Raw genomic sequence first — 11,745 nt, forward strand, 5'->3', positions numbered from 1 at the left:
AAAAAAAAAAAAAAACCCAAATAATAATAATAATAATAATAATAATAATAATAATAATAATAATAATAATAACAAAGAGTGATATTCTGACTTTGTGATAGGCTGATGTGTGTATATTATGTTAGTAAGTTATAATGGATATGAATGCTGAGAGCCTCTTGAACTCAGCGTGTGTGGTTACTGTAATGTGTGGTCTCCCTAGTGCTTTTAAAACTTTAATCAGTGATACGGGCATAGGCTATCTCCTGCCCTTGGCAATGCCAAGTAGGTTTCTTTTTTGTTTGTCCGTGTCCTAGTTAGTGTTCTATTGCTGTGAAGGGACAGCACAACCAAGGCAACTCTTAGAAAAGAAAGCATTGAATTGTGGGTTATAGTTTGCTTTATAGTTAAAGACGCTTATTTCATTATCATCATGGCGGGGAGCATGGTGTCCGAGCAATAGCTGAGAGCTACATCCTAACCTACAGCCAGGGGATGGGGTGGGAGACTGGAGGGGGGGGGGGGGGATGGGAGCGGGAGGCGGGGCCTCGGAAAAGAAGCAGAAGAAAACCCGTGTTTTGTTTCATTTGGTTTTGTTTTAAAACAGAGTCTCAGTTGCCCAGACTGCCTTGGAACGTGGTATTTAGCGAAAGTTAGCCTTGATTCTACTATATCCACTTCCCTAGCCGTATGCTGGGATCACAGGCGTGCCTCTGCCAGGCTACATTTGTTCTTTTCACTCCTTAGGTCTCCAGGATTCACCAGTGTACCTATAGCTTATCATTGCCTTATTATGTGCCCTGTGACAATCCACAGTGTGAATATTCCACAATTTTTTTAAAAAAAAACCTTTGTCACCGGGCGGTGGTGGCTCACGCCTTTAATCCCAGCACTTGGGAGTCAGAGGCAGGCAGATTTCTGAGTTTGAGGCCAGCCTGGTTTACAGAGTGAGTTCCAGGACAGTCAGGGCTACACAGAGAAACCCTGTCTCAAAAACACAAAAACAAAAAACAAAAACCTTTGCCAGTCGGTGGTGACAAATGCCTTTAATCCCAGCATGGGGAGGCAGAGGTGGATCTGATTTAAGACCAACCTGGTCTATAGAGTGAGTTCCAGAACAGCTAAGGCCACCCAGAAAAACCTTTGTCTTGAAAACCAAACCAAACCAAACCAAACCAAACTTTCCATCTTCCTGTTAATAACTCCCTGGACTATTTCCACTTTTGTCAAACTGTCAGTTTTTTCAAACTGTCCAGCTGTGAACTTCACTGTGTACATCTGCAGGGCTTAATAGGTACCTAGGGTGGGGACTGGAAAGTTTTACTATGGTGTTTTCCTAAGTAATTACACAACACAGAACTCTTTAAACTTGCTTTCTGTTCCTAAATGTCCCGTAAACGTCCAGTCACCCTCTCTGGCATGCACGCTGTCCCTAGGATACCACTCTTGGAACACTATGGGTAGGCAGTGTTTATTTACCAAGCCCTCTAACAGTCTACACAAGTAGCTTCTGCACATACGTGTGTCCTTATATGCATGTTCATGTATGTTTGGACGCCAAAGGTCAACCTCTGATGTTCTTTCCTTGACCTGGGAGGCCCAAAAAGGATGAGCTAGCTGGAGGGGTCTCCCTTTCTTCACACCCCAGAACTGGGATTACAAACACATGATATCGCTGGGTGGTGGTGGCACACTTCTTTAATCCCACCCATCACTTGGGAGGCAGAGAGATCTCTGTGAGTTCAAAGCCAGCCTGGTCTACAGAGCAAGTTTCAGGACAGCCAGGGCTACACGGAGAAACCCTAGTTCGAAAAACAAAAGCAAAACACCCGGCATCGTGTCCGACATACTTGACTAGCTCCCAAGCCCTCAAGTTGCTCTTTTCTTTAAATTTTCATTTTATTTTATGCATATGGATGTTTTGCTTGCACTTGCACGTATTTCTGAGTACCACATATATGTGCAGTACCCATGGATGCCAAAAGAGGGCAACAGATCCTCCTAGGACTGTGCTGGGAATGGACCCCAGGTCCTCTAGAAGAGTTGCCAGTATTTGTAACTGTGGGCCATTCCGTTGGAGGGGTCCAGGTTGCTTCCTTTTAGTCACATAAAATAATACAATGAATACTTGGAGGTAGAATGAAGAGAGTTGAGCCAATATCTCTCTTTGTAGCCCTGGCCAGCCCCGTACTCACTATGTCTATCAGGCTGGCCTTGAACTTGCAACAGTCTTCTGCCCTCTATCTCCTAAATAGCGTTCAGGCCTCTAAGCCTGCACCACTAGGCCCACCAAACGCTACGTTTTGAAACCTTGCTCTCTCCATTTTCCGGAGGTAAGGAAATGAAGTAAAGTACCAGGCTACCCAAGGAGGTGACTACTGGGTCTCAACGAGGGGGTAGTCCAGGGAATTAATGACCAGAGTTTGAGCCCAGTGATCTCCGCGTCTCGGATTCCCCATCCGAGGTCCTGGTGTCCATTTGGAGAGAGAGAAATGGACGAGATTCGGGGTGGGGCGGGGGCGGGGGCGCGTTGTTGGAGAGCATTTCTCCTCTCTGGCACCTCCCCGGGGCGGGGCCATCCGCAGCCGGAGGCTCCGCCCTCTCGCCGGGCCCTAACGGGTCTGCGAGCGTCGGCGCTAGGACCGGGCGGGCCGGAGCTGCGGCGGGGCCTGGGCGGCCAGAGCGGCGCGGACCCCGGTTCTCGGCTCCCGGCGCCATGTGACGGGGCGCGGGGGGCCGCGGGGGGCCGGGCGCTCCCCGGCGGAGGTGAGCGGGTGCTGCGCGGGGGAGGGCAGCGGAGCGGGAGTGGGGAGCCGCTGAGAAGGGGGGAGTCCCGGGGCTCCCGAGACCCACTCCGCTTGCCAAGTGCACCCCGAGGTCTAGAAGCTTTGCGGGGTTCGTTGGGGAGACCCTGCCGCGGCCCCGCACCCCTCCCCTGCAGAGCCGAGGTCAGGATGCTCGACCCCTGGGCGCAGCGGCAGAAGATGGGGCCCGGGCTGAGCCTCCCACGAGGCACTTGGGGGTGCTCTGCTCCCGGCACCTGGAGAAGCCCCAGAGCGAGTTCAGGGTGCGGCCCTCACCCTCACCCAGAGCTCATCCAGCCTCGGGGCTGAGTCCGGGCTTCAGCGGAGTCAGCAGCTCCCCACCAGGCCTGTCCACTCCGTGCCGAACTAGATGTCTGGTGCACGCACAGGCTAGAGGGGGACCCTCCCGGGAGACCCTTCCAGGCCCCGCCCTGTAAACAAACGCTACAAGGTTCCCCCCTCCCGCGCTTGCATGCTCCTGCGCCTTGCGAGGCGCGTTGCCTCTCTGATCCCTCAGTCTCCCCATCTGTGAAATGGGGAGAAAGAGCACCTACCAGGCGTTGCCTTGAGTGTGTAGGCCGGCCATGCTTTGCTTAGCTCCGGAGCATGTTTCGTAATATATAAGGGAAGTCCCTAGCCCGGGGACAAGGGGAGGAGGATTGTTTCTGGGACAGGCTTGTGCAGGGGCGGGCATTGAACGGAGTAACCCGAAGGCTTAGGATTACTGATATAATACTTTCAAGCCCTCTGCGCTCCTTGTCACAACTGCATGCATCTTTCCAGTCCCCCCGGGAGTTACTAGTTCTTATTCCCATTTCACAGATGAGGAAACTGAGGCTCAGAGAGGTCACATGGCTTGCTCGAGGCCCCCCAGCCAGTAAGTGTGGACCCGACATTCGCACTGGCACCTGATACGTTGTTCTGACCATGGCGTTCTCAGAGCAGGACCGTGACGGGGCTGACCAGGGGAACCGTAGTCCTGGCTGAGGGCACTGCTCAGGCAAAGGTGGGAAAGTGGGGCGTGGGCCTGGGACCTGGAGTGCTCCAAGTGTCTGGAGCATGGGGCATGCGCAAGACAGGGTAGTAAGACCGAGGTCTGTCTGGGAGCTGTGGCCAGACCCAGGGGCGCTCTGAACGCTGGAGGTGTCAGGGTTAATGGGGGCGACACTTGGATTCTGGCCTCCTGTCTTCTGCCCTAACGGTTTGAGTCCAAGGACAAGCCACGCCTCCCTTCCAATGAGCCTGTTTCCTGAACTGCCCGGTGGGGACAGACAGAAGTCTGAGGTCTCCGTGACTGGAGATACTGGGATGGCCCAGGGGACCCTGAAGCCTGGGGATGGAAGTGGGAGCTGCCATGGGGCGGGGTCGTGCTTGGCGATGGGAGGGGTCAGGCCTGACCAATCAGGAGCGGGGTGAGTGTGTGGCCCTCTGGCCTGGAGGTTTCTAGCTATTCCTGGAGTGGGAGTAAACAGCAGCTAGGTCAGCGGGCGGAGATAGTGACAGGAGCCGAGCGGCTCCCTGGGGAGCGCTCTGATCTGGGGATCCCCTCCGAGGATCCAGGCCTACTTTTCTTCCTCTCTACGCCATCCTTTTTTTTTTTTTTTTTTTTTTTTTTTTTTTTTTTTCCGTTTTGGGCTGTAGTTGCCAGAGGAGGTGGGCTGGATGCCCTCTGATGGCCCACTTACAGGTGGGGGCCCAGTGGTGGGAGGAGAGCGAGGGTTATGGAGTGAGGCACACAGCTGGGCCCGGGCAGGAAGGCTTGTCCACCTCTGAGAATCACGGCTGTGCCCTTGACCCCGAGATCACATTGGCCAATCAATGATCGAATTCACTGAGCCCTGGGGTTCAGAGGTCTATGAGGAGGGTGTCGGGACCTAGGAAACTTTTGGACCATCCCTGCTTGAAGTGGCTCATAGTGGCCTATGAGTGGGAACCAGGACAACACAGAAGCAGCCCTGAGCCTTAAACTTGGGAGAGCTGTTGGGTAGAGGCGCGACCTGAGATCCAGCCGCATCCAGGGGAGGGCCTCCGGCCATAACCCTTTCTGGTGGCTTGCAGGTGTGACCCCACAACCTTGCCTCCCGGGCCACCTGCCGGACGCTGGCCTCTACCCTTCAGCAGACGCCGGAGAGAGATGAGTAGCAACAAAGTAAGTCCCTTCGTTTCTCTCCCGAGTTTGAGCTGCTCGCGCAACCATCTGTGAAATGGACTCCTTTTAACCTGCCCTGGCTATGACATCTTCAGGGGAGTTGGTATCCGCTTCGGCCACTGAGTGCTCTCTCGCCTCTCTCTGGGCCCAAGGTCCTCTCTGATGTCCTAAAACTTGACTTATGTATCAGTGGGAAAGCACTGGCAGTGAACGGGTCTGTGGAGTAGTGCTGTGCAGGAGATGGGGTGGGGAGGTGAACAGGGGCCTTGGGGGGAAGGGCCGTGTTCAAAGTCAGAGTACCTAACTCCTCATCATGTACTTGTTCCTGTTTTCTGAGCACCTACTATGTGTTTGATCCCCAAACACCTTTCCGCAGGCTTCGTGGCTGAGTGTGAGGTGCTTGTGTCAGCCAGAGTCTAGAAGGAGGATAACACAGTCCTTTGACAAGGATAGTTCAGTACAGAATTATCAGTGGCAGCGGGGCATGGAGCAACAGGGACTGGAACACTTATAAATGGTGAGCCAGCCAGGCATGGTGACGTGGATGTGCAAGCCTTTAATCCCAGCACTGGGGAGGCTGAGACCGGTGGATCTCTGGGAGTTCCAGACCAGCCTAGTCTTCAGAATGAATTTCAGGACAGCCAGGGCTATGTAGAGAGGCTTATCTCAAAGAACAAACAACCAGAAGGAAATATGCGGATCTCTAATTTGACGTGGTTAGACTTAGAAAAAAAAATGTTGTGTGTGATAGGTATGGTAGATCCCAGGGTGGCCTCACTGTGTAACCTAGGATGACCTAGAACTCCTGATCCTCCTGCCTCCACCTTCTGAGTGCTCGGACTTGAGACCTTTCCTCCCGTGCCTGGTTTATGTAATGCTGGGAATCAAAACCAGGGCTTCTTGAATGCTAGTTGAGCACTCTCAACTGACCTAGACTCGGACTTTCTGAATTTTGGTGATGCAGAAATGCTAAAAGCATTTAGTGGGACCTGTGCGTTGAAATTTGAGGTTTTGATTATAGTATTCTAGTATTATAATATTCTAGTAATACTGGATGAGACCAAGGCCCACAGCTCCCGCTGAGAGGAGACAGTTGTCACACTCTGCCGTGCACTTGTTGCTCAGTTGAGATGCCGCTGAGCAGGCTGCTTGTGTTAGATGCCTTTTCACCCTTTCAATGTTTCTACTTGCAGTGAGTTGGTTGATCAGAAGTCAAGGACCAGGTGTAGGCCCCGCCCCGTGGGCGGAGCCACAGGCCCAGCGGGAGACGGCACTGCTGTAGCTCTCTCACTTTCTACTACATGGTCTTTTAATGGGGGAGGTTATAGCTTCTGGGGGTTAGCCGGAGTTAAATGCTCTGGAGGAACTGAGCTTCACATAATCTGTGGTCCCCATAATCTGAGGGTATCAGGCCCCCAAGGGACTTAGGGGTCCTGCCCACGTTGTTGGTGTTCCTTCAGTATCTCTCCAGCGCCCTCTACCGAGAAATCTTAACACGCTTTGGCCAGGGAAAAATACTTGAAAGAGCCCAGATCCATTTTCACCAAGCAGGCAAAACACATGAGCATGGAGCGAGAAGTGACAGATTCCTTCATATTTATAAGAGGTTGCTTCCAGAATTTCCGAGGAAACAGAAATCCAAGGATGTAATCTCAAGTTCTTCTCATGGGATGGATTAGTCATTGCATATAACCCACGCACATCTTCTCTATAGTTTACCACCTCTAGATAACCTATAATGCCTAACCGAGTGGCGTGCAGCAGAAGCTGCTGATGTGGGAGCACGGGCTTGTCATCTCAGCACTTAGGAGGTGGGGGCTGGAGGATCAGTAGATCAGAGCCAGCTTTTATTACACAGTGAGTTGGAGGTGGCTTGGGCTATGTGAGACACTTTCTCAAAATAAATAGGTGACAAAATTAGGAACTAATAACAAGATAGGCAGCCTATAGATGTTCAGTGCTGGTACAACCATTATAGACCTGATTAGACTGTTGATGGTTCTTTGTTGAGTCTACTGAACCCAAAGGCGTATTGAGCCAGCTGTACACTGACAACTTATGGAGAGTTACTATTAGGAGAAGACATGAACTTGCATTTGGATGTCCCTCTCCCCACCTATGTCCTTGCAGCAATCCTCAGGCCTCAGCCTCCAGGGCCCTGGGGGTGGTAAGTGTGCGACACCACGTCGGCCTCTCTTCTAGAGAACCCTCTGCGGGCCTCAGCCAGGGGCCTGGGATCCAGGCCAACCCAGCTCCAGTACTCAATACAGGTCTAACCTGAAGGGGCAGCAGTTTGTTAGCGGCATGACTGGACTGGAAAGATAGTTCAGAGGTTAATTGTCTCAAATACAGCAGGCCCTAGGCTCAATCGTTTGCAAATAAAAAGGAACATGGTAGGGGTGAATGCCAGGCGAGGACGTGATGTCTGGGGCACGGTGAGCTGTGGGCAGGTGAGGCACTGAGCCTGTTGTGTGTGCCTGGACCCTCAATGGCCTCTTCCCTCCCCAGGAGCAGCGGTCAGCAGTGTTTGTGATCCTCTTTGCCCTCATCACCATCCTCATCCTCTACAGCTCCAACAGTGCCAACGAGGTCTTCCACTACGGCTCCCTGCGTGGCCGCACGCGTCGGCCAGTCAACCTCAAGAAGTGGAGTTTCTCCAACGCCTACTTCCCTATCCTCGGCAACAAGGTAGAGCAGCTCCCGTGGAGGCAGAGCAGCTCCCGTGGGGGTAGAGCAGCTCCTGTGGGGGCGTTCCCTGACCGCTGATAGCCCCGCCTCCCAACTCTTCTTTGCAATACCCCTATGCCTCCTAGAGGAGACGACTGATGAGGCCCACGAGTTAAGATCATGGCCCTTTGCTCAGGGTGGGATCTTGGACAAGTGTAGTAGTAGGCCTTAATTCTCCTCTAGGGTCCTACCGTTAGTGTTAAAAAGTTTAATTTTTTGGTTCAGTGAGATAGTTCAGTAGGTAAAGGTGTTTGTTGCCAAGCCTGATGGCCTGAGTTAGGTCAATCTCTGGAACCTAATAGTAGAAGGAAAAGACTGACTCCAGCAAGCTGTCCTCGGACCTCCACACATGTGTGTTGTGGCATGCCTACCCCCACCCCCAAACACACATGCACACACACGCATGTAATTTTGAAAAATAAAAAAATCTCTGGCTGGGCAGTGGTGGCGCATGCCTTTAATCCCAGTGCTTGGTAGGCAGAGGCAGACGGATCTTTGTGAGTTTGAGGTCAGTCTGGTCTATGAGTAAGTTCCAGATAGCCAGGGCTACACAGATTCCCTATCTCAAAACAAAAATCAAAACAAAATTTATCTTCTAAGTTAGACTTCTGATTTTCATGGCTCTCTGGGGACACTCTCCCATAAGCTTGGGAGGAAACCGCTAAGGTTCTGGAGAACACAAAATCAGGAACAATACCGGTTGCCTTGTGTCGAGTGACAGCTGGCCGGTGCCATTTTCTCCCTAGAAGAGATGAGGTGATCACAGCTAAAAGTCCATGCTGAAGTGGGTCATACTCACTCAGAAAGGTCAAACGACTGGAGTCCAGTAGTTAAAATTCCGCACTCTTATGACATTTTTTAATGATACATGTAATGTAGTTCGATGATCCTCACTCCTCTCTAGCCTTCTCCTCTTCAGTCTCTCCCTCCTTCAGCCACTCTCCCAGCTTCCATAAACTGCCTTAAGGAGGGGTAGAATCTCTAGAGCCTCTGCAGCTGCCTAGATGGTGTGTGCGCGCGCGTGTATGTGTGTGTCCCCGTCCCTAGCACTGTCCCTAGCTAGTTAGGAATACCCGCAGAACCTAAATTAATATGTTTTGAAAGATTGCTACGGTCCCCAACTTGGCTGTGTAGCGCACAGGATCCTGCATAGAGCACAGGATCCTGCATAGAGCATCCCTGATGATGTCCCTCCTTGGCCCACAGACGCTGCCATCCCGGTGCAATCAGTGTGTGATCATCACCAGCTCCAGCCACCTGCTGGGCACCAAACTGGGCCCTGAGATTGAGCGGGCCGAGTGCACCATCCGCATGAACGATGCTCCCACCACTGGCTACTCTGCCGACGTCGGCAACAAAACCACCTTCCGCGTAGTGGCCCATTCCAGTGTGTTCCGCGTGCTGCGGAAGCCCCAGGAATTTGTCAACCGGACCCCTGAAACTGTGTTCATCTTCTGGGGCCCCCCAAACAAGATGCAGAAGCCCCAGGGCAGCCTCCTGCGTGTCATCCAGCGGGCGGGCCTCGCGTTCCCTAACATGGAGGCCTTCGCCGTCTCTCCCGCCCGCATGCAGCAGTTTGACGACCTCTTCCGGGGTGAGACGGGCAAGGACAGGTACCAGCCTCCCGCCTGCCCACTGCGGTCATCCCTGGCCTGATGCTCCTAGCATGCACCGTTGAGGCTGTAGTCACTTTTTGCCACCCTCTAGTCAGGTTCAGGGTGTTGGCCATGGCCTCAGCCCCTCGCCCCGCCCCCAGGCTTTTTCCCAGCATGCTCCACTCCAAGGGAACAGGGGCTCCCAGAATGCTGTGAGTTAAATCCATTCCTAGCGTTTTTTTTCTAAGTCTGGGCTTCTCAGCCTTCCTAATACTGCAGCCCTTTAACACATAAAGTTCCTCATGTTGTGATGACCCCCCCCACCCCCGTAAAATTATTTTTGTTGCTACTTCCTAACTGTAACTTTGCTACTGTCATGAATGGTAATGGAAACATCTGCTATGCAGGATATCCCATCGGTGACCCCTGTGAGGTCATTTTAGCCCCAAAGAGGTCATTTCCCAAAGGTTGAGAACCACTGTTTAGTTGGTACTTCCCATAATACGGCACTTAATGTAGAGTCTAGACTCTAGCCTATTCCCAGCATACCTTGCTTCAAGCACACAGGTGCTTCCAGCATGATCTGTTCTAAGGAAACAACTTTGCTAACATTCTCTTCTCTGACTCACCCCTAGAAGCCTAGTCGTCCCTCCTATATAAATACAATGTAGGCCACATATAATTTACAGTTTTATGGTAGCTATGTCAAAAAGCAGACAAAAATAATAGTAGGTACATTTAACTTTAATGTTATTTTAAAATATGTTCAACATACAGCTTCTATACATATGGTGATAGGTTTATACCTTTTTTTTTTTTTTAATGATGTGTATGAGCCTTTTCCCTGCATGTATCTTTGCACCACATGTGTACCCAGTGCCTGAGGAGGTCAGAAAAGGGTGTTCTACCTCCTGGAACTGGAGTTCCAGGCAGCTGTGAGCTACCATATAGGTAGTGATTGGGAAGTGATCCCAGGTTTTCTGGAAGAACAGTAAGTGCTCTTAACCACTGAACCATCTTTCCTGCCCCCTTTTATATCTAATTATTTTTAAAGATTTGTAGCTATTACAAGTGATACTTTCTTTTTTTTTTTTTTTTTTTTTTTCGGTTTTTGGAGACAGGGTTTCTCTGTGTAGCCCTGGCTGTCCTGGAACTCACTCTGTAGACCAGGCTGGCCTCGAACTCAGAAATCCGCCTGCCTCTGCCTCCCAAGTGCTGGGATTAAAGGCATGTGCCACCACCGCCCAGCCACAAGTGATACTTTTTAATTTTAATTTTTGGCTCACAGTTATTTGTTGTTAGTTAATTTTTCCTGTGTGTAAGTATGTGTTCCTATGTGTTGATGGGTGTGTCCCAATGTGCATGTGTGCAGATGTGCACACATGTGTGTAGAGTCCCCAGGTTGAGAGATCAGATGTTTTCTTGGATCACTCTATTTTATATACTGAGGCAGACACTCTCCCTTGAGCCGAGAGCTCCCCGATCTGGCTAAGCTAGCAAGCCCAGTGTCCTCCTTCTGTTTTGTGGATGACATTGTGCAGAACTTGTTGCTTTAAGTTTTGGGTAGAGTTCGCTAGTGAAACCATCTGGGCCTCAAGCATCCCTTTTTAGAAGATGTTTAGTTTAGTTGTTTTAGTTTTTAGTTCTAGGGGTGGGAGTCAGGGCCCAAAGAATTCTAAGCACACATTCTCTCATTAGAGCTGCATGCCATGCTCCAGGCCAGGATTGCTGATTCAGCATCTTTAATGTTCCAGTGGTAGAATGTGTAGGCAACCTTGTTCATCTTGGGTAGTTCACAGGTTTGAAGGAGTCAGCCCATTTCATGGAGGATATCAGACTGGTATATGTAGTTTTCTGTGGACTCCTCCTTTAGCACTCATAAGGGAATGCAGTCATATATAAGTAGATATCTGTGGACTCCTCCTTTAGCATCCGTAAGGGAATGCAGTAATTTCCTTTCTTCTGGTCTTTGACAACTCTTGTTATTTTTGTTTTCTTTGACAGACATGTCAGAATTGTCGTTTCTTTGTAAATGTCTCAAAGAGACACTTTCCACCAAATACATGCAAACTATTTTCAATTTAAGGCATAAGGGGTGGAGAGATGGTTCTCTCTTCCAGAGGACCTGAGTTTGGTTCCCAGCACCCACATCAGGACAGACTCACAGCCACCTGTAATTCCAGTTCCAGGTGATCTGATGCCCTCTGCTGGCCCTTGTGAGCACTGCATTCATCTGGTGTATGCACAGACATACACAAGGCATGAATGTATATGTATATGTAAATATATATGTATGTGTATAAAATTTTGAGGACAGCCATGGCTACAGAGAAAGACCCTGTCTCAAAACAAATGAGCAAAATATAAAATAAGACAAAACAACAAATATATGTTTATACACACACATATACATATATACATACTTTTTTTTTAAAGACTTATTTATTGCTATATGTAAGTACAATGTAGCTGTCTTCAGACACACCAGAAG

At 50.4% G+C, this 11,745-nt stretch overlaps 1 protein-coding gene across 5 annotated transcripts in view; it reads left to right on the forward strand.

Annotated features, from left to right (window-relative positions):
- Positions 1-2,609: 2,609 nt before the first annotated feature.
- Positions 2,610-11,745, forward strand: part of St6galnac6 (ST6 N-acetylgalactosaminide alpha-2,6-sialyltransferase 6) — a 12,371-nt gene continuing 3,235 nt past the window's right edge. Inside the window, exons 1-5 of one of the 5 annotated variants that reach the window (XR_004118522.1) lie at positions 2,610-2,745; positions 3,606-3,660; positions 4,842-4,932; positions 7,441-7,620; positions 8,866-9,253. Coding sequence is in view for 3 of the 5 variants with exons in the window: in XM_031369849.1 (XP_031225709.1) it covers positions 3,635-3,660; positions 4,842-4,932; positions 7,441-7,620; positions 8,866-9,272 (704 nt within the window). In the remaining 2 variants the exon portion in view is untranslated. Of the gene's footprint in view, positions 2,746-3,605; positions 3,790-4,841; positions 4,933-7,440; positions 7,621-8,865; positions 9,273-11,745 lie in introns of all 5 variants that reach the window. The other 4 variants (XR_004118521.1, XM_031369850.1, XM_031369849.1 and 1 more) reach the window with 4 other exon arrangements.

Source organism: Mastomys coucha, unplaced genomic scaffold (genome assembly GCF_008632895.1).
Source record: "Mastomys coucha isolate ucsf_1 unplaced genomic scaffold, UCSF_Mcou_1 pScaffold15, whole genome shotgun sequence".
NCBI lineage: Eukaryota > Metazoa > Chordata > Mammalia > Rodentia > Muridae > Mastomys > Mastomys coucha.